Here is a 24866-nt window from a genome sequence, read left to right on the forward strand (position 1 = left end):
AGCATTTCTTATTTCCCAAGGCTTCGTTTTTGTTAAAATTCTGCTTCTAGCACCTGTTCGCAATGAGCATTTTTCCTGCACATCTACATTTTCTAAGAGAAACTAATAAATACGACTGTGTTGGAGCTCAGAGCAGCTTGCTTGTGTCTAAGCCCTATGTCCCTTTCAACTAAGCGGCTGTTGGACTCGGAGGCCTGGGCCCTCGGCCAGTAAGCCGGGCTCGTGTTTGGAGTCCTCCATAGGAAATCATCCATGGCCGAGTTCCAAAGCCCAGCTGGTAAAATCAGCTTGTTGCTCTGCTGGTCTTTAACCTGAGAGAAAAACTGCATCTTGTAAAAGATTCCTGACAGAGAGCGGTATGGGGATTAATTTTATCCAGAAACTCACTGATGGACTTGAGTTTGCTCTCTGGTAACTTTTGCAAAGAATAATTGACATCCATTGCTGCTGGGTGCTTAACCACCTTTTTAGGGGCCTGTTGTACTCCAGATGTTTCCTGCTTCAGTTGGATTCAAGGTAAAAGACAATGCGTGCTTTAGTCTCTGTATGAGGAGGCAAGCAGTATAACATAGAATTAAATGAAATACTGTCCATGAAACCATCTAGTTACAATGCTTGACAAATAGAGCTCAGAGCAGTACCTCTGTTGGGCATGTAATGACCAAAACTTGGTTGAATCAAAACAAATGCTAAAACAAAACAAAACAAAAAACCTCCAAACTGTAGTGGTCACCGATTTTAATATTTTTGGTCGATTAAAATGAACAAAAATAATTGGGAAGAGGAACTAACTTAAGGTTGGCAACCTTTTTTCCTAGTACCTCTTCCACTTATAACCATCACTTCTTAAAGAAAAGGACATTTTCACATTTTCAAGGAGAAAGAACACCTTGTAATAAAGGACAATCCTTTAAATGTATCATTATATGAAAAAGTTCTTTTTCTCTCTTTTTTCTAGAGTTGGCAAAAGTATGGGCAATGTGGCTTTGAGGTTAAAGGCATGGGCTCTGGTGCTGGACATGGCCAACTGTCCAGCCCCACTCCTAATCTGGTGTGACCTGGGGCATGTCGCTTGACCTCTTTGTGCCATGGATATTCTGATCCAGAGAATGGAGTTCATGTCACCTACCTCAGCGGAGCGTTGCCAGCACAAAGTGATGCGTGCCGTTGGAACAGCGCGGCTCACAGTGCTCAGTACATGTTAGCCATCACTGGAGTCTTCAGTGCGGCTCACCAGATGCTGCCAGCCTCTGCCCATAGGCACATGGGGATTGTACGTCTCAGCCACGTCCTCTCTTGTGCTTGGGTGAGGCCATGTGACTGGTAGGCTGTGAGCAGAGCTGACTCGAGTCACTTCTGGACCAGAGTATTACATTGCCGGTGTGAGACGCTCTAACTGTTCCCCTGTAGTACCGTGAGTGGTAACATTTGAGACGGAGATTGCTCCGTCAGTCTGGGCCCTGAGTGACTGTGGTGAACAGAGTGCACCCCCCACCCTTAGCCAAGTGGTAGCATGCAGTGGGTATGAAATAAGCCTGTGTTTTAAACCACGGAGACTTCAGGGGCTTTGTTAATGATTGCCACAGAATCTAGTTTGTCCTGACTGGGGCAGTTATTACTAATAATATGGCTCATTATCAGTTCCTAAAACAACATTTGGAAATAATCTGTCTAGATCAGCAGTTCTCAACGTGTGGTCTGCAGACACTTGGAGATCCCTGGGACCTTTCAGGGGATCTGCAAGGTCACATACCTTCAAAATAATACTAAGATGTCATTTGCCTTTCTCACTGCATTGAAATTTGCACTGTGCCCTGGCTGGTTTGGCTTAGCATTTAGAGTGTCAGCCCGCGGACCAGAGAGTCCCGGGTTCAGTTTCTGCTAACAGCACGTACCTCATTTGCGGTTTGTCCCCGGCCCCGGTTGGGGACATGTGGGTGGCAACCAGTCGATGTGTCTCTCTCACATCGATGTTTCCCTCTCTCTCTCTCTTCCCCCCTCTCTCCCTCCTGCTCTATTGAAGTTCAAAAGTGTCCTTGGGTGAGGATAAGAAAAAAAAGAAAGAAATTTGCAATGATCATGCAAAAGTAACAGTGGGCAAAATTGCTGGTAGTGGCACCAGACTGTCTTAGCAACCATCGTATTTCTCCTTGCCACATGCTTGCAGGAAGAACACAGGTCAGTTTTACTTGAGGATGCTCTTGACGAAACAGTAAAAAGTGTTAATTTTATTAAATTTGCATTCTTGAGTGTACATTTAAAAGCATTTTGTGTGATGAAATGGGAAATAAGCATAAAGAACTGCTTCTGCATAACAGTGGACAGTAGTGTCTCAAGAAAGCCACATACAGTCAGTGCCTTGTGTTGTCAGCTAAACTAGCTACTTTCTTCCCACAGAATCTCACTTTTACTTGAAAGAATGACTGACAGACCATGATTATGACAACTTGTGTTTTCAGTAGACATTTTCTTGAAAGTGCAGAGTGAGCTTGTCAAGTTGTTTCAAGAAGACAGTTGACATTTTTTGTTGTTGTTGTTGTTGTCAATGATAAAACTCAAGCTTTCAAGCAAAAATTTGATTTTTGGAAAACTTGAGTTCATCAGCACGAGCTTGATAGCATGTCAACACTGTAAAACTTTTCTGATGAGATTGGTAGTGGTATTAATGAATGTGATTTTTTAAATATTGTATAATAAAATGTTTCATTGGCTCAGTGAACCAGTATTTTCCAAGTGACTAAAGTGATGCTACAAAATCATGCAGGAGTTTAAGATCCATTCGAAGGTCAAGACAAAGCAAAGGGTTTTATGTAACAGAATATGAAAAGTTTATTGATCTGGTTTTAAATTCCACATTGTAGTTAACCTTGAGGAATATCCTGCTTCTCAAGTTTGGGTGCAGCGTCAAAGAAAAATATCCTTAACTGTCTGAAAAGACTGTCAAGATACTGCTCCTTTTCAAACTATGTGGTACTGGATTTTTCTAACCTACTTCAGTCACAGTAACACAGCATCAGACTGAACGTATGTGCAGTTGTGAGAATCCAGCTCCCTTGTCTTAGGCCAGACAGCTGGGAGATTTGCAATCATGTACAACAATGCCACTCTCCTCGCCATGTATTTTTAAATTTTGGAAAATGTAGTTATTTTTGGTAAAAATATTTATATTAATTCCAAGTAATGAACTTCAAAAATAAGTTAATTAGTGCGTTTTTACATTTAGAATTTCTCAGTTTTAATGTCTAATGTGGTAAATACTGATAGGTATAGCCCACATAAGCAAGCCCTTTTTGGCGTCCTCAGTAATTTTTAAGAATGTAAGAGTCCTGAGATGAAAACATTTGAGAACTGCTCGTCTAGCTTATTTTGAGTCTTTCCTAAGAGTGTGACTCCCGGGTAGTGCCTTGGATTGTATCAGTGCGTCCGTTTTTTTCTTGAAAAACTGAAATCACACCAGAGGACATCTGATAAACCCGAGAAGGATGGAGGAAGGTGTTGAGTTCTCCCTGTGTAGCCACAGACCTACTCCGGACAGACAGGCCGGCCACTTAACCTCTCTTCTGCAGAGGTGCCGGCTGCTCATCTGTGTGTCCACTTGTGATTGGAGTGGCAGTATCCTGCTCTTGAAGCTAATTTTCCTCCAAGGCAGATGCTCCTGACTCTCGGTCATGGTTTGTCAGTTCGTTTGTGTTTCACACTGCCATGTCTTCAGAGTCGCAGGAGGGAAGCAGAGGCAGCTCATTTTAGTAAGCTACCACCTGTCATCAAAGCATTTCAACACAGTGCTGTGTGCAGGCTGGTGGGACAACAACAGAACAGCATTGTCTAGAAAAGAAATGTTTTATGGGATTTTTTCCAAAGTCTGTCTTAACTTACTCTGACAGTCAAGCTCCCAAGTTCCTTGCCAGGGGAGAGGCTCATAGCATCTTAAGATGCCACATAGAGCTGTCCAGGTGGGAGGGTGACAGGCAGGGACCTCCTCTTCCAGTGAGGTGCAAAGGGCCCAGGACCCACACAGTGCTGCTGGTCTGGGGCTCTGGGTCCTCAAGTCCAGACCTCAGGACTCCCACCCTGTCTTAGGAGGTACTGCTGGCACTTGGTAGGTTCCACTTTCATTTGGGAGATTTAGTCATTCAGCTTCCTCTGGGAACTTCCCTACAAGTTGTCCTAGGGACCTTGGGAAAACACCCACTTTGGCTTATTATACCACTGTCTTCTTGACTTGGTTTCTATCCCCATAAATATAAACAGACCCATCTACGTCCTTCCCTTTGGCTTCCTAACAAGGGGCACCTCTTCCACTCATGGCTGATCCTGCATCTTTGCTGTCAGTCCCTTCTCCTTGAAGTGGACCTTGTTCTCTTTGTTAGTCTCTCATGTACACGGGTTTTCAGACACGTTCTCTCTCTGGCCTCCTCCCTCCATGTTTCCTCAACGGTTGCTTCTGAGAAGCAGCCTGCTGGACAGGAGTCTGAGCTCCAGGTCACACAAAACCAGATTCAGATCTGGCTCTAGCTTGTCTTCATTATGTGACTTTGGAGAAATCACGTAGCATCTCCGTGCCTCAGTTTCTTTATAAAAGGCACTTGCCTTACAGGGTTGTTGTTCAAAATAAATCACAGTGTCAGACAGAACCTCGGGAGCTTGAGAGTTAGCAGGCGAATCACCAGGTAGAGAGAAGTTCCCCAGGCAGTGAAAGTGGAGGGGGGCTGGGAGAAAGAAAACAGAAGCCTTCCAGCCAGGTAAAACCAAAACAAACAAAAAAGCACCACCACCACCACCACCAAAACCGCATGGCCAGAGGCCTGCTTCAGGACAAGAAGTAACTTGAAGAGTGAATCCTACAGGTGCAGTTTTGTCTGTTTGTAAAGGTGGGTGGAGAACTCAAGACAGCTGAAGGGAAAAGAATTAGAAGGGAGAAGATAAGGCTGATGATGATCATGGATTTCTCTGAACCCCTCCTGACAACTTACAGCATTATCCCAACCCAGTGAGACCTGCAGGAAAATTTTTCCACCTACCATCTCAAGCACAAAACTGAGCCCTTGATTGCCCATTGTCATTTTGAGCGTCACATTGAAAGTAAATAGGAGGATTTTCAGTCCTGGGATATTTTTTATTTTAGTTGAGCACAGTCTGCCCCCTACTGATCATTCTGGGTGTTTTCAACCCGAACGAGTTTACTTGATAAGTATTGTGATTGCCTGTGTCCTCAAGGAGTGTGTGTGTGTGTGTGTGTGTGTGTGAGAGAGAGAGAGAGAGAGAGAGAGAGAGAGAGAGAGAATGAGAATGAAGTCTTAACTTGTGCATCGCTGAAGATTGTTACATTGCGTATATTTAAAATGTCTCAGCAGTCAACATTTTAGCATTAAAAGCTGTACAAATCAGTGTGGCTGGACCAAGAGTAATTTAAACAGCACCCAGAAAATGTATAGAAAGACCTCTGTCTCCTGGCACTTTTAATTTGCCAAGACTTGTAGTGATGGAGAACTTCTGAAGACCCAAAGTTCAATGAGAAAGAAGACATGCATGTATAATTAAGAAAAATATCTATCTACATCGTTCGAAAGCAGAGTGCATTTGGAGAGGGTGCTCCAGGGAGGCACAAATTAAGTTCCGTGCTTTGGCCAGGCACCCTGGAAGGGAATTGGTGACATTGTTATACTGTTTTCTGTTGTACAAATAAAATTTTATTGCATCCCCTGCCACAGTACTAACATCAATTAAAGATTAATATTAACTAAATAATTCATAGTAGAAAGGAGGTTGTGAATTCTTGATCTTGAAATGGTACCATAAATGTTGCACAGGAGAAAGATTGGGTAAACATTGCTTCTCCAGCAGTTCTTCACTCCATAATGTAAGTTCCCAGAAGCTATAAAATAATGGCACATGTAGCAGCAGGGGAAGGTCTGTTGCATCCAGACAGCTCTGGTTTTAAAAGCTGGTCAGAAAACTCCTTGATTTTCAAATCATCTTGAAGTTATATTTTATCGTGAGACGTGTGATGGAGATAACCTGTCAACACTTCTTTTTTAGAGTGTATCTGAATTTTGAAAGTCATATTTTATGGGCTACTTTAGAATAGCTGTGAAAATTAAATCTCTTGCATATTCTTTATCTGAAAAAAATGTGATGAAGCTGGCATGAGTATGCAGTTGGCACATCTCAGATAACAGGACTGGGTTTCCCGTGGTATGCCCTTAGATGAGGCTGTAGGCTAGGGTCATCAGACTTTCCATAAAGGGCCATATAGTAAATATTTTAAACTTGCTGGCCATATAGTCTCTGTTGAAATGACTCAACTTGCCAGTGTAGCAAGAATGCTGCCACAGACAATAATTAAACAAATGGATGTGGTGATGTTTCAATAAATCTTTCTTGACAAAAACAAATGGAGGGCCAGATTTGGCCTGGGGGCCATAGGGTGCCTCTTTATGCTCTGAAGTAGAGTAACGTGGATGTGCATATTTGGCAGACAGTGAGGATGTCAGATTTCAGAATGGCTAGTAGAGATATTTACATCATATCAGCACATATTTTAAAAACATTTTGATAGTAACAACAGTAAATATAAAGCCTTTAAGTAATTTCTTGGCACTTACTGTCTTTAGAATGTTTGTATGTGACAGTTATCTACCTCAAGGACCCAAATCTGTATGGGAAAAAGCTAGTTTGTTAGGAAAACGTGTGAGAATAAATTTGACTCTAGATTTCGTGTGGATGAAGTTCTGGTCATGGGCTGAATGTCAGAGAAGGGATCATTGAATTATACCTGCCAAGACTCCTCCACTTTATAATTGAACAAACATTTCCCAAATAAACCATACTTTTTCATACCTTTCCAAATTTTCCCATAAATATTTACCCTAGAATGCACAGGCTATGCATGAGAATAAAAGTAAATTTTAGTTACAGTTTTTCAGGAACCTCATTATTGGAAATACCTTTCTTTAACACATTTAACCGATTCTCTTTATAGTGAGCCAAAATTCAAGGCCATTTAAGTATAATAACCAAATAAATTGTGGGAGATTGCAGATACCCAAGGTTGACATTTACATACATCATGAGAACCTTTCACATCAGGCGCTGGTAAGAGAAGGTGTAATTTTCCTCAAATTGCTTAATATGGAACAAATCACCATCAACTGATTTCTATAAATCACCCTGAGTATACTTCATTTCAGTCATTGTCTCAAGACCCAGTTTTCCAGTCTCTTGTTTCTTTACTTTTTGAGAGGTTTTATATGTATATATTCATCCTGGTAATCAGGACTTTAGCTACCCATAACCTAAGGTTGAGAGTCTATTGTATTTTCATGTTCCGTCAGTGGGAAAAGTGTTTAACTCTGATCTGTAAGCTTTGTCCGAAATCCTTCCCATCTCCATCTGCCTTCATCTGGAGATGAGGTGGTGCCTGAGCAGCCTCTGCCCGCTTTACACCCCAAAACCCACTTCCAGCACAGCCGGGCCCCCAGAGTCTGGGAGTTCTACCCCCAACTGCACAATCGCAAGTGAAGAAATAGGGAGACTGTTATTCATTTCTAAATTAAAAAAAAAAGAAAGCACTTTACTCTGTTGAAAGTCACATACGTTTCTATGTACCTTGAAGGCTTACATAAGAAAACTATTCTTTAAAAAAAAAAAAGAAATGAGAGATTTCTGTCATTGCTGCAGTTTTCATAGAATGAAATTAGCTTTAAATTATGCTGCTGAATTTCTGTGTCGTAGAGAGTTTAAAAATCTGTTAAAGGAATAACCTGGTACTAATGATCTGATTTCCATTCATATGAGTTAGATTTTAAGTTTATTAGTTATATTATTAATTTTATTAAATTCAGGAAAGCTAAAGCATGTCTTTTGATCTGAGAGAGTAGAGCCTGTCCGTTCACTTGATGTTCAGAGGTATTTCCTGTTCTTGACCATCCGTGCACATCTAACTCAGTTATCGCTTAAGATCTTGGTCTTCTTATTCCTTTGTTGAGAAGGCTTGCCAGTGTTTTTCTTTATTTGTTGCAAAGATTATTCCCAAAAGAAACTGCATAAAAGTATTAGACTTGATCAAACAAATAAGAACTTAAAGAACAAGTTTCTTGTTGTCTGCGGTATTTTCTGTTTTGTTTTTTTGAGAACTGAGCTCATTTTGCATTTGTAAACATGCACATGAAGATGAATTTCTGGTGCCTCCTGAATACACAGTATTAATTCAAAGACTCTCTTCAGCCTGATCATCTTACTGAACATCAGACATGTTCTTCTAGAACATGTCTTAATGAGAGGGTGATTCCCCTGCCTAATATTTTGTTGTGCATAAAATTCCCCTGGAGAACTAAGTTAAGGATGCTGATTCTCATTCTCATAGTTGGGGATGGAGCCCAAATAGCTGGAATATTACCTGCATGCAGGCATTTTTGAATTTTTGATGTGCAAGCTACAAAGAACAGACTTAGAGATTCTGTCTTAGGTTTTCCAAATGCTATCTGGAAATGTAATAAGGAAACACACACACACACACACACACACACACACACACACACAGCATTATCTTACCAGCTTTGGGTATTAATAGGGATGGCACTTCCTTGAATTCTTTCATTACAGACTTATTCTAATGGAGTTTGAGTCAAGACCACACCTCATTTTTTAATCTCTCTCTGATAATTAACATAGAAGACGCCACTGGAATGAGTGCTGAGATGGGGCAAATGTTAGGCAGGAAACAGAGAAGGAACCCTTGGGGATCGCTGCAACATGGCAGAATGGCAGGAGGTTGGGCATACCACAGAAGCAGGTTGCCAGGCTAACCTGTTTTGAATAGGGGCTTCTGAAATGAATCTTCAGCTTGAGGACCACCAAAAATTCACAATCTCTCTACCCGATTGCTGCTACCAAAAATGCAATGAGCCGTTCTCAACCTAAAATGCTAAGGTTCCTGCCGCCGCGTGTGTGTCTGCGTGCACACCAGTCACTTTCAGCTGTAACAAACACGAGGACGGGAGTTTTCCACCCTGTACTGATAAGTCCAAATTGACAGTTTGTTCAAAAACTGTTATTTGGACCAGACTCAGTGTCTACTTGAAAAAAATGTGTCAGGGTGAGATGTGGATGACATATAAAATAACTACTGCATTGCTTTTGGTAAAGGTATTTCACTGTGTATATGCTTTTCTAAAGCAGAAATGTAAGACAAAATTCATTATTCATGCTTTTTTTTTCATAATCAGCAGATAGGACTATGTAATGAGAATTGGTCTTCTGCCATGAGCATAACTCTGAGTCCCTCAATAACATGTTTTCCAGGACCAGGGAATTTATATGCAACGTTGTCTTCACAAAACAAACTTGGAAAAACAAGGCTCTTGTTTGAGAGGGTCCTTGATGTATTGCCAAGGGCTTTGTGGTTTTTAATGAAATGTATATCAGACACAGGTCAGAAACTTAATTATAAAATGGTTGTAATTCTCCATAAGTGGATTGATTAAAATATAAATTTTAATTTTAATCAATTTATGTTTATTTTAAAATTAAACAGAGAGAAACGCTTGTTCTCTTTCAGTGAATCAAGAGCAATCATTCAGGGCTGAACAATGGGAAATGTGGAAAGTATTGTTCTGGTTCGGTACTTGGCTGGTTAGACTTGAAAATCTGTTTAATAAGCACAGGCAAATATATACTCACCGAACTGTTGAATTAAGCATTGCATGTTTTCATTTAATTATGTTTAGGAAACAGTTTAAAATCTCAGTTGATAGGGTAGCTCCACTTTAACTGATGCATTGTTTTGAAATAGCTATGGTCTGGTAGATGATGGAACCTAATACATTTTGGGTCACAGCCTGGAGAGAAGAAATTTCATCTTCCAGTGGGAAACACTGTCAGAGCACCTTTTATTGTATGCGTAAGGCTTTTTAGTATTGTCCAGCTTGAATGATTTAGGAAAATCCTAGATACTGTCCAAACAGAAAATCAGGAGAAGTCTGGAAGACTAGTCAACTGAGTATATACATCATCACTAATTACACGCGGAGCGTGGCCGTCACTTCTCTCTGCCAGCGAGCTGAGAGCTGGCTGTGAATGTGGTTCTGGAGGAAGGAGCGGAGTGGTAGCTGCTCAGGCCGCAGCAGTTTGCAGACTGGGTTCTGCGGTTCTACTGCGGGGAGAGAGAATCATCTGCTGCGAGAGGCATGCGTCTTCCAGCAGTGGTATTCGCCGGCAGTGCAGCATGGCCAAGGCCACTGAAAAGAAGAGAAATAGTTGCACTTCATTTAAACAGTTATCTGACCTGGTTTAGGAAAGTAATACAAGAGGCCTTTGAATAATGCCGTTTGTTCACTTGTTTCATTATAACAGTGAGATGCTCTAGGAACTTAACTTTTGTTTATATCAATTAGCCTGTGGTAGAATTGGTTTTGTTATAGGTTGTTTTGCTTAAAGTCACAGACCCTATCAACGACCTTAAGGGAGAGCTTAGTGGGCTTACAGTACTAGTAATACATCAATATGTATGGTTATCAATAAAAGTTTGGCACTTTCTAATGTAGAAAAAGTAACCTCTGGACATGTTCACCAAAGTGTATACAGAGCCATTTAAACACTGTGGCTTTTTTTTAAACATACGCATTTAATTTTATTTCATCATTTTCATTTAAAGCTCGATGTTATAAAACATAGAGAGACATTTTTAAGAGTTCTGTATCATGGGAATTTAAACACTAAAAATATCCATAGATTCATGGTATATAAATTAAAATCAAACAATTGGAAATGCTTTCAATATGGGAACTATATGATGAAATAAATGGCCAAAGGACTTAGTAGGAGCAATATTTTATCTTGTGCATTATCACTTATTTTCAGGATCTAAAAAAGACCATTGTTTAAATGTTTTAAAACCATTTAAAAATCGTTGAAGTTGACCTTTCAAACTCCAAACTGTATGATATCAACCACTACTGATATCACACTTGCTCTCTTTCTTGGTCTCTCTCAGTTTCATAATAAACTTTCATTTTGGCTTTTTTTTTTTGTCTCAACATGAATGGTCCTCTTTCTCTAAGGCTTTGGGTAGATCACCATTAGAGCCGGTGCTGGCATTTGAATCCCTGAGAAGTTCAAGTTTACTCTGGGAAAAGATAAAATAAATAAGAGTAAAGATACCAGTAAAATTATTTTTAATTGAATTTATTGGAGTGACCAATCAGATTATATAGGTTTCAGGTGTACAGTTCTATAATATATCATCTGTATATTGTATTGTATGTTCACCATCCCAAATCAAGTCTCCTTCCATCACCATTTATTCCCCCTTTACCTTCTTTGAGAGAGACTATATTTCTAAGCAACAGAAATTCCGTATCACAAGAAACCACGTCCAGAGGGTCAAGAGATAAATCAGTATCTGAGAAAGATAATCTTTTCACATGGGCCAAGAAGTAGCTCCCTTGATGTTTACCAAAATGAGGATAGCCAATATTCCATTATTTTTGCTAAATTTTTTTAATGACTGTGGTTAAAATCCAGAGCTTGTTTGTATAGGATCCATCAGAAAAGCCAATATGTTACAATTCTTGTTTTACTATCCCACCGAGTGTATTCCAGGAGAAAGATGCAGAAGTAGTCAGAGAAGTGGTCCAGTTGGACCTGCACTGCTAACCAACAGATTTTCCTAAAGTACTAATCCAAGGAGTATCTTTCTTTGCTTAACATCCTGTGGTAATTTCTCCCATAGATTCAAATTCCTTGAGTTGATACAAAACATTCTTTATGATCTGGCCTTAGTCCTGGCGTTTACTCCATTCTCCACGATCAACGGTTTCCTATGTGTCTCTCCAGCGATAGGATGAACTCACAGAGGCTAGGAATTGTATCTCACACGTTTTAGTATTCCCAGTGTTAGGCCCTTGAAGAGCCCCAGAAAGGATTGGCTGGATGGTTGACTAGATCAATGAGAATTTTGTGATACCACTAAGCCCTAAAGTGACTGTTTTTTCTTCCCCAAGGACTTTGGCATTATGTTCCTACATCACCTGGTGTCTATTTTCTTGATTACCTTTTCATATGTCAACAACATGGCCCGAGTAGGGACCCTCGTTCTCTGTCTTCACGATTCAGCGGATGCTCTCCTGGAGGTAAAAGCTTTTTTCATCCTTTAGAGTACAAAATCGAGAATTCTAAAAGTCCTGAAGATTATCACTTCTATGTTATGCTAGATGGTGCTGGGGACAATAGTATATGACAACTTTGAAACTGCAGAGTATTTCTTTGTAGGTGAAATTGGTAAAAGTGAGACTTAAAATTAGTGTGTAACTTTTTGTATAAAAAATGTTCATCATGTCAGCATTCTTTATCAATAGAATAGTGAACACCTTTATTATTCCACACTTAAGTGAATGTTTTACATTAGGAAAATTATTACTTGTATAAGTTTTATTTCTGGTGTTATAAGTTACATACTGATTTATCCACAAAGTGTACATAATTCAGTTTAGTTATTAATGGGATTTGTACATCCTGATGAAATCAATTGGTGGTCATAGTTTTTATTGCCAGTATATGTATTATCCTAATTTTTTACAGTGAAAAGTGTATACACATAGCAAATTATACATAAAAATTGTTTTCCATGCATAGAAGTGTAAAAAAGTCTGTGAGGATATATTGGTTTCACTTTGATTAACTTTCTAAACCATTATCACTTAGAATTATTAAAGTAGCAAGAAAAGAAAAATGCTTCTAGCATATATGAAAGGATAAAATCCGCAGCAAAATTTTGGTGTACTGTTTGCTCTTAATTACACACTCAGTAGTGTTATATAATTAAATAAAAGTTTCTTCACTTTATATGAAGACATTTATGTAACTGGTCAAAAATAAACTTACCAGAGTACAAATTCCATGTAGAAGTGGGTCTTAGAATCTGTATTCTGATTTTTCATTCCTGTTGACCCACAGTTCTGCCCCTTTGAAGCATTTACTGTCATTGAGAATAGAGAATAAAGGTGCCCTCAATTACTGATCTGTTACTGCAATATAAGCAGAAATTTCCCACACCATAAAATTGAATCTACTATAAAGGCAGTTAGTAAAGGTTTGAAGTAGATATCACACTTTATTAAAAAACTTGGTTCCTATAAGTCTATGAAACAGAAAAGTCATCCTAATGGGCTAGGATATGTCAGATGATAGTTTGGCACTAAGATTTTTAAGTGCTTCAAGCTAGGCTCTAGTCCACATATTTTTTAAAGGAGATGTATAGTTAGTATAAGGGCAGTCCCCTGGAAATCAGTTACCATTTGGTTAAATCCTAAGCATGCTTAAAAGTAGAAATTTATACAGCAGTCTACAGTTTTGAAATCAGTCCTGGACGATCTGCCAGCTTGATCACTGTGAAAATGGCTGGCGTGACGCTTGGCAGAGCCACGATTCAGAAAGTGTTGGTTGAATCGCCATGTACTACTTTAATCCAGAAAAGAAAAATCATCCGGAAATCCCAGCCATGTGGCTTAAAAGCCAATGTTCTTCATCACCTGGATCCTCTTTGCTATTATAAAATATTGCTCGAGTCCATCCAAATAATGAGATATGTTAACTGTCAATTCTTTGAAGTGGGGTCTATGGCTTAGATGTGTCCAGAAAATTGATGCTTAATGTCTTTTTATTGAATACTGGTGAATGAATACAAAAGAACAACTACATGACTACCTAGCGAGAAGGAGGCAGAAGATGCTTTTCTTCAATATAATTTGTGGTCTCATACCCAAAATATTCATGAAATTAAAAGCTTCCACTCAGATAATTGATAGTTCTCCTTAGGAATATAGTTCTCTGATAGCTTGGTGTTTTACTTAAAGCTATTAAATGATAGCTTCTGTGGATACTGTCAACAATCTTTTCAAGTTTGACCCAGCTAATTTAACTTTTCAAAAAGTAGAAAATAGTGTGATGAATTCAGAAAACATCTTCAATTTATAACCCTGGGAGGGGGGTGGTGCTTATGAATTTTTGGTGAAAATGCAAAAAGAATGATCAAGCAAAATTATGTTTTCAGTGTCACCTGTTTTTACTTAAAATCATCCATAAGTAGTAGATGGTAGAGAGACAGATGTGATTTATTTCCTAGACTAATTTATGATAGAAAAAGTAGTTACTTAAATCACTACCATAAATATTAGAGTACTTCTTACAGACACTTTTCAACATTAGTGGCTTTCATCTAGAAGATGACCCACTAATGTAACGTTGAAAATTATACCTAAATGGATTCATTGAAAAGACATGATCTTGACACATTCTCCATTTCTAAATTTTTTGAGAATAAGCCAAGAAACTGTCTCCCCAGAATATTCCTCATGCCTGTTAAAGAAAACCTAAAATTTTAAGTAGAAAGGGGATAAAATACAGAAAGGCTTCATATATTCTGTATAAATTTTGTGGTCTCAGTGTTTGGAACTCATTAAAAGTTTAAAGGATTACATAACACTTTCTATTTTGATCTGTTATACCAAATTCCTATTCTGGTATGTTTGGCTTGCTAATATCATCCATAATGCAAGAATTTTCTTATTTTCCTATTTTTCTGAAATCAACCATATAATTGAATTTTTCAGGTTGCTGAATATTTTATTAAATCTGTGACAGTCAGTAGTTCTACTTGTGGCTAATGCTGCATTTCACTTGACTTATGGGTAATTTACAAACACTGATGCGTGATGCATGACATTTCAAAGTAGCAGGCAGTTTTACGCATCTGGTAAGTTATAACTTAGAGAAGACTCATGCATATTGAAAGAAGCTTTTTATTTATCAATTTAACTAAATTAATATGTCATATTTCTCCCTTTCATAGGCTGCCAAAATGGCCAATTATGCCAAGTTTCAGAAAATTTGTGATCTCCTGTTTGTTATGTTCGCCATGGTTTTTATCACCACACGACTGGGTATATTTCCTCTCTGGTAAGTATGTCAGTCTTCTTTCTGATAGAGCCACCCTTCCAAATAGCCTTCGTGAGTCATTTTCCTTTTGAATTTACTCCAAATACTTTGTTTAAAGGAAGTGACAGAGTAACATTGTAATAACTATCTATGGTGTCCCCTGAGTATTAGTCTTATTGGGGTGATCACTTTGTAAGTTACATAAATGTCTAATCACTATGTTCTACATCAGAAACTAATGTAATATTGTATGTCAACTATAATTGAAAAAAATTTTTTAATTAATAAATGATATTATTTTGAGGGGAAAAAGTGAGGGAGAAAACTCAAGGAACAGCTTGATTTCCTCTTCCAGGAGAGGGCTGCACTCTTTGCTGATGTTCCCCGCAGGTTAGCGAGAGAAGGATGTGGTTATGTAGGTTCTGAAGCCGCAGAAAGCTGTCTGCCATTTTTGGATCCAGTCTAGAATATGATTCAAAACCTCAGCTGCGCAAGTTGGAATTAATAAAGGAAACGTGGTGTTGAAACCTGTTTCAGTTACTAGAGTGTACTGGTATTGTTAGTATTCAAAATTGTAACATGAATGACAACAACAAACAGTGTTTTATATGCTTCCATTAATACTGTGGAATGAGTGGAGAGTTCCTTGCGGATTAGGGCATCTTGGAATTGGGAGGGACTCTGGGTGACTGGCTCCACGTTCTTCTCGCACTCCCACTTCCCGGGGTAGGAATCTTTATCAATTTTCCTGATCAGAAGCATTGCTTTAGAAGTCAAGGGAGAAATAGTCTTTTTTATGAAACAGAAACCTGGGTTCTTCTGACTTCTAAGCTAGAGGTTCTTACTCTGGTTTAAAACCCCTTGAAATTGTATGAAAAACATGTATTTGTGTGCAATTTTTTTTTCTTGGGTGGGGAGGGCCCATGATTTATCCGAGTGTCAAAGAGATCTGTGAGCACTACCCTCCTTAAAAACGAGCCTTTTGGAAAACAAGTATACCCTACCACTTCTTGCTGAAAACTCTTAAAAATGTGAAGACCTCTAGTAGACCCTCTATAAGCTTTCTCTTTACTGGAAGGCATCTTCAGTCCCTTCGATCATTCCAGCTTGTTGTTCTCCTTTGTTTCTCAGAATTCCTCTTGTCTTGATGCCCCAAGTGGGGACTGGCTGGTGCAGATGCGAGAGAACTAAACAGGCTGTATTAGAACGGCCCTTCCAGCTTTGAGAAGCGCTTTCCCTGTACTAGTGAGGACCTGGTCCACACCTGAGCTGCCTCCAGACCAGGTCTTCCTCATCCTCAGTTTACTTCATTTTTATATATTTTTGTTTCTAATTATGAGTTATTTGTATGCTTCCTTATACAAACTAATTCATTCCCGTTAGATTTTATCATGCTGTTTTCAAATATGCTATTCCTATAACTCCTAACATTAGGGTCTTCTGAACTACATCCAGTGCTGTATTTATTCTTTCCACCTTTATGCTACTTGCATGTCTGCCTTTCATGTGTCCCCCAGCTCACTGAAGACAAAAGTTGCCTCAGATGAACTCCTGATACACTCCTAAGGAATGTCTTTAGGCTGACCTCTGTTTCCCAACCACCAGCCCTTCTTTACGATTTTTCTATTTGTTAAAGTCTGAAAACTGCTGTCACCATGCCTGCCGTTTCTCCACATTTCTGAGGTATAATAAAAGACTTATGAAAGGTCAAAGGTCTCATGAAAGTCAAGACTTACTCTTGATTTTAGAAGACGTGTTTAAGACATCCTCTTCACATGAAGAGGCAAGGTGAAAAAGGAAGATGGGGACCATCTGGCATGACTGGGTTTTAGGAGACCTCTGTTGGCTCCTGGCGCTTTATTTCTCGGTACTCACCCTCCTGTGTTTGATGATGCATCTGCAACACTGAGCCTGCCGGTCTAAAAATCCCGGTCTCCGCCTTTTCCACGTTGCGTAGGTGTGGACTGTTAACCTCCCAGGATACTACCCTTTCTAATGTACTGAGTGAATGTACTGGGCACTTACTCTGTAACCCGCGCTGGCATGGGAGCTGACATTCAGTTAGACAATAGGGCTTTCCTTGGAGCACTGGAGCAGAATCCCTCCAGGTCCCTTCACTATTCTGGTTTATAATTTCGGGGGCCTAGAGATGACTAGTTTATTGTGGCCATTTACTGGAGATAAATAATACAAGTGGATTGTCAGTATTAAATCGTTTGGTTCAGGTGTATTACAGAGTTCTGTCAGCTAAGCAAGCGTAGATAGAGTATGTCTGTGACAGTCACTGGCTGCTGGGAGGAAGGTGCTGGAGGCAGTTGGACTTCAGTTCTAACAGGCAATTTCATACACGTATTTCTCCTTCAATATGCGTGCTTCTCCTGGAAGAAGAAACAACACTATTCTCTGTGCTACCTACTTCTTTTAGTTTTTAATCCAGTCACCTTGGAATCACCAGCTATACCTTCCATGTTTTTCCTGACTGTATTTGTGTTCTCAGGTGAGCCATCTGAACGTCTGTAGTTTGAGGGTTTAATAGCACTTGGTTCATGCTCTGCTGCGTCTTCGGTCCATCTGTGTCTTGCCTCACAAAGACAGCATGTATGTGAGTAGCCTTTTCAGAACCATGCACTGCCCAGACCCCTCTTTTGGTTACAGTATACCCTTCTAGAACAGCACTATCCCATAGAAATACAATTCAGACTTCATTGTCATTTTAAATGTTCTGGTAGCCACATTAAAAAAATAAAAATGTGACACCCATTTGTTTTCTTTAACTCACTATATCCAAAGCAGTATCATTTTAACATGTAATCCAGATTAAAAATTAAGATACTTAAAAAAAATTAAGATAATTGTATTCTTTTATTATGTACTGAGTCTTCAAAATTGGGTATGTGTTTCACGTTACTGCAGCTATTCAAAGGTCTGCATAAGTTAGCCTTTGCATTGTAGTTGGGTGGTCAGTGATCTGATCCTCTTTGACAGTAGGCCTATCCATCACTGCAAACTGTTACCATTTTCCTCAATTTGCATGTGGCTGTCATCAACTCTATCTATGTGTAAGCCCTAAAGTTCCTAACAATTTTCCGTATTTTATGAAGCTGTGTCTTCAATGGGCATAGATTGTGCTCAGTCTCATTCCAGCATCTCTTACAATGCCTTGCTCCCAGTGGCTACACAATAATACTTGTTGAGTGAATTAGGTACTTTTTATTCTAGGTGGTCTCTCATCTGTTTTCTTAGTTGAGCTCCTTAAATCATTGTGAAGTGAATAAGTGCGGTCTCTCCCTTATTAAACAGAGAAAACCGATTCATTTAGTCAGTGATTTACCTGGTTTCTCTGGACTCTGGTCTCCTGCCATCCATTCAATTCAGCAAGTACTTACTAAGTTCCACTTGTTCTTCTTGCAACATAATAAACATTATCTTCTTTAAGAAGCGGGCCATAAAAAGCTGTTGATAAAATATATGTTTGGTAGTTGTTACATAAAAAGGAGTCATTTAAAAAAGCTTTTCCTTATTCTGCCCCAGCCACGACGCTGTATTATAAGCATCATCATCTCTCGACCGGACATTAGGATCTGGTAACAAAAAGGGCAAGTCCACAAAGCTCTTGAAAGGGAAGGAGCGTGGTGCAGTCAAAGGAAAGATGGCTTGCTCTGGGCCACGCTTCTCCCCTCACTGTGTGTCTGAAGACCAGGTGTCCAACTTCTCTGCACCCATGTCCTCATCAGAAAAATAACAATAATAGCAGTTGTTCCACCTACCTTACCAGGAAATGTTAAGGATCAAATGAAATATAGTCTATAGCAGTGATCTATAACTGTAAAGCACTTTATAAATATTAAGCACTTTAAAAATAAATTCTTAAAGATGGAAATTCCCATTGTGGTCATGTGGTCTAAACCTTTTTTTTTTTTTACAGTTTATAACTTCCAATTAGTATAGATTAATGAACCATAACCATAGGTATTTTGAAATAAAATTTTAAATTCTCTCTTCAGTGAATCAAAAAATCTTGCTTTAATCATTCTGTTCGCAGTACACAATGAGCATGCACAGGGTTGTCGCCTTCCCTCAGATCCTAGGCGGCCACCCCTGTCCTCAGCCACCACAAACAACCAGTGCTACTCGCAGAGTCTCACAGCATTTTTTCTCTGTACCGCAGGCCGACGCTCTAACCGCTGAGCCAAACCGGCCAGGGCTCACAGCATTTTTTAAAATGCAAGTATACGTCAGGCTAGTTCTTCGCTGTAGGTCACAGACTCAGAAGCCATTACCCAGCCAGCAGTCGGCATACCACTGTTGCCAGAGCCTCTTCCCATGGGCTGGTGATGACTTTCCGCATTCCCATTCATGTCCCACCAAATGCCATCCCCCAGGCTACAGGACAGTTAGTCAGATACGTGCCTGAGATGGTCAGTGGCTATTCAGGCAGATGCACGGGACTTCTCAGGATGTTTCTGTTCTCTCTCCTACAAAATAGGGGAATTATTTGCTGATTTGTACTTACTGGAGGTTTCTGCAATTATAAAGAAAAAAACATTGCAGAGGCTTCTAGACCATTCTTACCATTTTTCATAATGAGATTGGAAATTCATCCAGAGGCATATGGTAGTGTGGCTATTACATGCTTTTCTGAATATCTGCTAAGATTACTCTCAGAGTTCACAAATTTGGAGAAGCTGGTTTTTTTATTTGATTGGTTGGTTTTTTGTTCTCTGGAATCCCTTGGTAGATTTTCTCTGAAATTATTCTTGGTGCTGGTTTGTGTTAAATATACTTTAAAGATACAATATGAACCTGAAATCTTTGGCTGTTAAGTATTTGTCAATAATAACAGTTTGGCAGTGATAATACATATATTACTATCAGTAAGTACCTTTTTAAGGTGGGATAGAATTGAGTGAAAATAATGTCTATTGAGATATTTATCTCTTCATGTGAACATAATAATTTTATTAAAATTTCAAAATTGAAGGGCTAGACCAAGAGTCAATAAACTATGGCCTATAGGACAAATCAGCCCATTGCCTGTTTTTAAAAATAACGTTTCTTTGGAACACAGTCTTGCCCATCTGTTACGTATTGTCTTTGGCTGCTTTCTGCTGCAATAGTTTGAGGAGTTAGGACAGAATATATGGCCTGCTAACCCTAAACTGTTTACCAGCTGGGTCTCTGTAGGAGTTTGTCAACTCCTGAGCTAGGCCATTAAATATTAGTCTGATGAGTAGGCAATGGAGAGAGGTAGTCACGTATGCAGCCTTTGACTGTTTTCTAGAAGTGTGGTCTACCGGAGGCAGAAAGCACACAGCTGTTCTCAGTATCGCATGTAGGGCTGCCAGGGGGCAGACATGCTCTCAAGGGAGCTTGTTCTACTTGTGACTTGAGTCAACAAAAAAATGTGATATGTAGTAACGCCTGCCACACAGAATTAATGTCTTGAGTAATCTTTCCCTTCCTCCCAGTCACTGCAGAGAATCCTCTGCTGGGCAAAGAGAAAAAGATTAAAAGCCTGTTTTCTCAAAGTATTATAAAATGTTTATATACCATCTATGGAAAAACTTCAGTGTGACAATTTCCTCTGTTTTAAAATTATCTGAGTATTGTAATAAAATCTAATGCCAAGGTGAGAGATTGGAAAATTGTATATTTGATCAAGGGCCTCATTTATTTGAAAGTGATGCTTTATGGAAAATACTACAACAGATGAAAAACCCAGGCCAGCTCTTTTCCATTTGCTTACACTTTATAAAGTGCAGTTGTGTACCCGGTTGGTCCTCTCTTCCAGCACTCTCCCCGCCCCCCCAACTGTGGCCCCTGGGTTTCTCCTGTCACCTTGCCTCTCTGTCCATACGAAGCCCCCTCTCAACAGTCTTGAGCTCAGCCTGGGCCCAGCTTCTGCCTTCCCATTGCCTACATCCCCGTCTGGACCAGTACCTGAGCCATCCCAGAACCCTCTTCGCAGAATCCCAGTGTGCAGGGCTCTATGGCACTGTAGGTGGAGGCCGCCCTGGATGTGTCCTTTTATTCTCAGAACTTCATCCATACCTCTCACTGTCACCTCTGGGATGGCAGTAGAGCCAAGGAGACAGAACCACAGCATCACCAGCATCCCTGGAGTCACCCTGTTCCTTGTGGGGATAGAGCTTATCATGTATTATCATTTAACCTTTCATGTCTTAAGAACAAGAGAGCAAACACATAGGCAAGGATCCACTTCTTTTTTTTTTTTTTCCTTTATTGATTTTAGAGAGAAAGAAAGTGAGAGGGAGAGAGACATAGAAACATCGATGAGAGAGAACATCAACTGGCCGCCTCCTGCACATGCCCCACTGGGGATGGGGCCCACAACCTGGGCATGTGCCCTGACCAGGAATGTGACCAGCAACCTCTTGGTGCGTGGGTAGATGCTCAACCCCTGAGCCACACTGGCCGGGGGAGCCACTTCTTTATAGATCTCTTCAGTGCACTTCACCATGAGCCCGCTGTGTGTCTGGCACAGTGTGGGTGTTAGGGACATAGATGTTGATTAGGTTTTGAGCCCAGGAACACACAGCACGGCATTAAAAAATATTTGTTAATTGCATGAATGAAATTTCAGAATTTCCCATGCACTTGGGTACTGTCACGACGGAGACTCTGCAGCCCACATGTGTAGTCAAAGAAGACAAAGATGACAGTGACTCAGTAGTTTCAAAAGCGAGAGCATTCCAGTCACTGAATCAACGTGCTCAGACAGAATTCACAGAAACAGAATTGTGCAGTTTCATAAAAACTGCCTTTGTCCTCAGAAGATAATAAAGCAGAAATGCCTAATTTAAAATGCTAAATGTCAAAGAATTGGAAGTACTGGAGGCAGATATATATATATATAAAGAAAATCACAAAACAAGTGGGTGTGCTGAAAATGCAGATTGTGACTCAGAGGCTGGTCAGGGTGTGGTGAGCCCTTACGGCAGGTGGCTCCAGATTAGCGCAAAGAGAGGAGGTGCTGAGGGGTCCCAGCCAGCGTGGGAAGGAGCACCTGCCCAAGAGAAGGAGAAGTAAAAAGAAAAAGAATAGAGCGTTTTCCCTCCATCCATGGGATGACCCAAAACAGGGAGCAAGAGAACACCATTCCAACATAGTCGTTTATAATGATGTCTGAGGGCCCTGGACAGTTGTCCCAGCCACCATTGGGACTTCTCACCTGGCTCACATCAGGGTCAGGTTGGGTGTCCAGGGTCAGCTTTGTAGCAAACTGCATCTCCCAGAGCCGCTTGCACCAACCCAATTTAGCTGTCTTAACTCCTGTTTTAAATGGACAGCATATAACCCTACACTTAATTTTCACGGACACTGGTGTCTTTCACAACTTTGCAGCCCATACAATCCCAACTTGTGCTTTAAGTAGACCTGTCAGAAAAATAAATATGTAATCTGATTTGTTGGTTGCTAATACATGGTATTGTGACCTTTGAGTTATATATTTAGGGGCTATGAAGAAATGGCTTTTGAAGCATTCATTGAAATATTTATCAAAACTTGTTTGGCCCTGGCCAGTTTGGCTCAGCGGTTAGAGCGTCGGCCTGCGGTCCGGAGACACCCGGGTTCAGTTCCCGCTAAGGGCACGTACTTCGGTTGCAGTTTGTCCCCGGCCCTGGTTGGTCGTGCGGGTGGCAGCCACTCGATGTGTCCCTTCACGTCGATGTTTCTCATTCTCTCTCCCTTCCTCTCTCTCCCTCCCATTCTATCTGTACAAAAAATGGAAAAATATCCTCGGGTGAGGATAAAAAAAAAAAAAAAAAAACTTGTTTGAAGAAATGGGTCTGAATACACTTCATGTTTTAGTGGCATACAGAAATGGCCAGACCGAAACAATTCCAGATGTGTTTCAATTCTGAGAGATAAAGAAGTACTATTTTAATTAGGTAACATTTTTAGATTGCCTTTTTAATGGAAGTGTAAATATAGTGAAGTGTGTTTTATGAAATGGGCTAGTCTATGAACCATAATCTTAATGCCCACTGGGCTGCTATGCTAATCAAATAAGGAAATATTTGGGATTATTTCCCCAGAGAGCCTCCAGGGAGTGCCCTGGGTCACCTGTGTTCCAGCCCAGGCTTCTGCTCACCTGCTGTGCTCCGCAGTCACGGGTGGTGGTAAGGATGTTACCTTGAAGCAGCACAGGATTGCAAACCATCAAATAAAAGTAGAATATTTTTTCAGTGACTTTTTATTACGCTTTTTGACTAATAATAAACAAACAAAGCAAAATAAGGAACATTTTCTGGTCATGATGTTAACCAGGGTACTTCCATTGATCAAGATTCTAGTTCAGCCATTGTTTTTGTTCTTCTCCCATGGACATACATAAGAATGTTTTATCTCTTGTCTGCTACTGAAGGGCAAAGACCTTGGTAAAGCAATGAATATTTTAAGTTGATTAATTCAAGTCCCATGTGAACATGTCCCATTCGGTCGATTCGGGAGCTTCTGTGAGACACGGAGGAGATGTCTCCTGGTGTGCGGGTCTCTTCAATGACCCCCCCTTCTCAGAACACTACATTGTGTTGGGAACACGATTTGCAAAGTCAGTGCTTCCTTTGGAAGGGTCAGAACCCTTTCCTACATATCAAGTCTGCAATTTCTTCCAGAAATAAGTCAGGTGCTTCACAAAATAGGTTAAAGCTGCTGAGATGAAGCACAGAAGAAACAGCTTGATGTCTCTCTCTCAGGAGGGAATTATTCATGGAGCCTGACCTTCTTTCCTTTCCCGGGCCACGTGATTGCATTTGTTTCCAGTTGTGCCCCCCTCACCCCATTCAGAAATGCAATTCTAGCTTTGAGTCTCCCCCTCGCAGTCGCAATCACGTCGTGTTTTCCTGAAGCGCTGTTCTTGTGCTATGGTTTGACAAGTGTGCATTTCCTTGTCACCTTCTCCCCTCAGGAGTGAGTTGCAACAGGGCTGGGACCAAGTCTCCTTGTCTCTTTCAATCCCGGAACCTGGTACACTGAAAGCTTGCTGATTCCCCTCACAGCTCTCCATGGCTTATTCTAGGTCTTCATTCAGAATGCTCTTTCATCAAGGCGGCCTCCCGGGCAGGGAGTAGGTTCACTGGTTTCAGTGCCAAAGAATATCGTCCTTTTTATCGTCTCGTCCCCAAACCGGGGAGAAATGTTCTGAATGCCAGAGTCATGCTTGTTTAAATTCCCTCCTCTCTTAAGTCACATATTCCAATTCCCCGACCGTAATTTGCCCAAAATGTTGTCTCTTACAGCTAGTGCAGGGGACTGGATGTGGGGCCCACACCCGATACACTGGCTTATGACCTTGTGACTGTTCTTTATAAGCTTGATTTCTACCCATTCTTCAAAGATTTGCAGAAGGTGACGAAAGCTTGCCTTATTCTGAAAATAACTGCATACACAACTAGGATCATTGTTTATTTTTATCTTCTGGCCTATTTTTCTTAAAAGAGGCGAAATAAAGTGGTGTTTTATTATGTGTGTGTGTGTGTGTGTGTGTATGATAGCTATATGACAGATGGATAGATATTTTATATGTGTGTTTTATATATATTTACCATATATAAACATCTATCTTGTTTACCTGTATCTAAATAACTATATATTTATCATACATAAATATATATCATATATAAACATATTTATAGATATAAATGTCTCCATCTTAAGTAAATATATATTATTGATATTTGTATATTTTATTTATATATACCATTAGTGAAACTTTTGCCTACTCTTATCAACATCAAGTAGATACCATAGCAGATGCTTCCATGAGTTCATGGGGTTTGTTAGCAATTAAAAAGTGCCCAGACTATTGATTGCTGCCTGCTGCAAAAAGAATTAAACTGAATGATGTATTTTCTGCATAAGTTGACCTTAATGGCTTTCAGATTTCAGATAAGGCAATTCCCTTGCAT

At 40.1% G+C, this 24866-nt stretch overlaps 1 protein-coding gene across 1 annotated transcript in view; it reads left to right on the plus strand.

Annotated features, from left to right (window-relative positions):
- CERS6 (ceramide synthase 6) overlaps positions 1-24866 on the plus strand; it is a 271292-nt gene that overhangs the window by 214753 nt on the left and 31673 nt on the right. The window contains exons 7-8 of the mRNA XM_036253461.1: positions 12003-12131; positions 14849-14955. Coding sequence (XP_036109354.1) covers positions 12003-12131; positions 14849-14955 — 236 coding nt within the window. The remainder of the gene's footprint in view (positions 1-12002; positions 12132-14848; positions 14956-24866) is intronic.

The sequence above is a fragment of the Molossus molossus genome, unplaced genomic scaffold (genome assembly GCF_014108415.1).
Source record: "Molossus molossus isolate mMolMol1 unplaced genomic scaffold, mMolMol1.p scaffold_m16_p_11, whole genome shotgun sequence".
Taxonomy (NCBI): domain Eukaryota; kingdom Metazoa; phylum Chordata; class Mammalia; order Chiroptera; family Molossidae; genus Molossus; species Molossus molossus.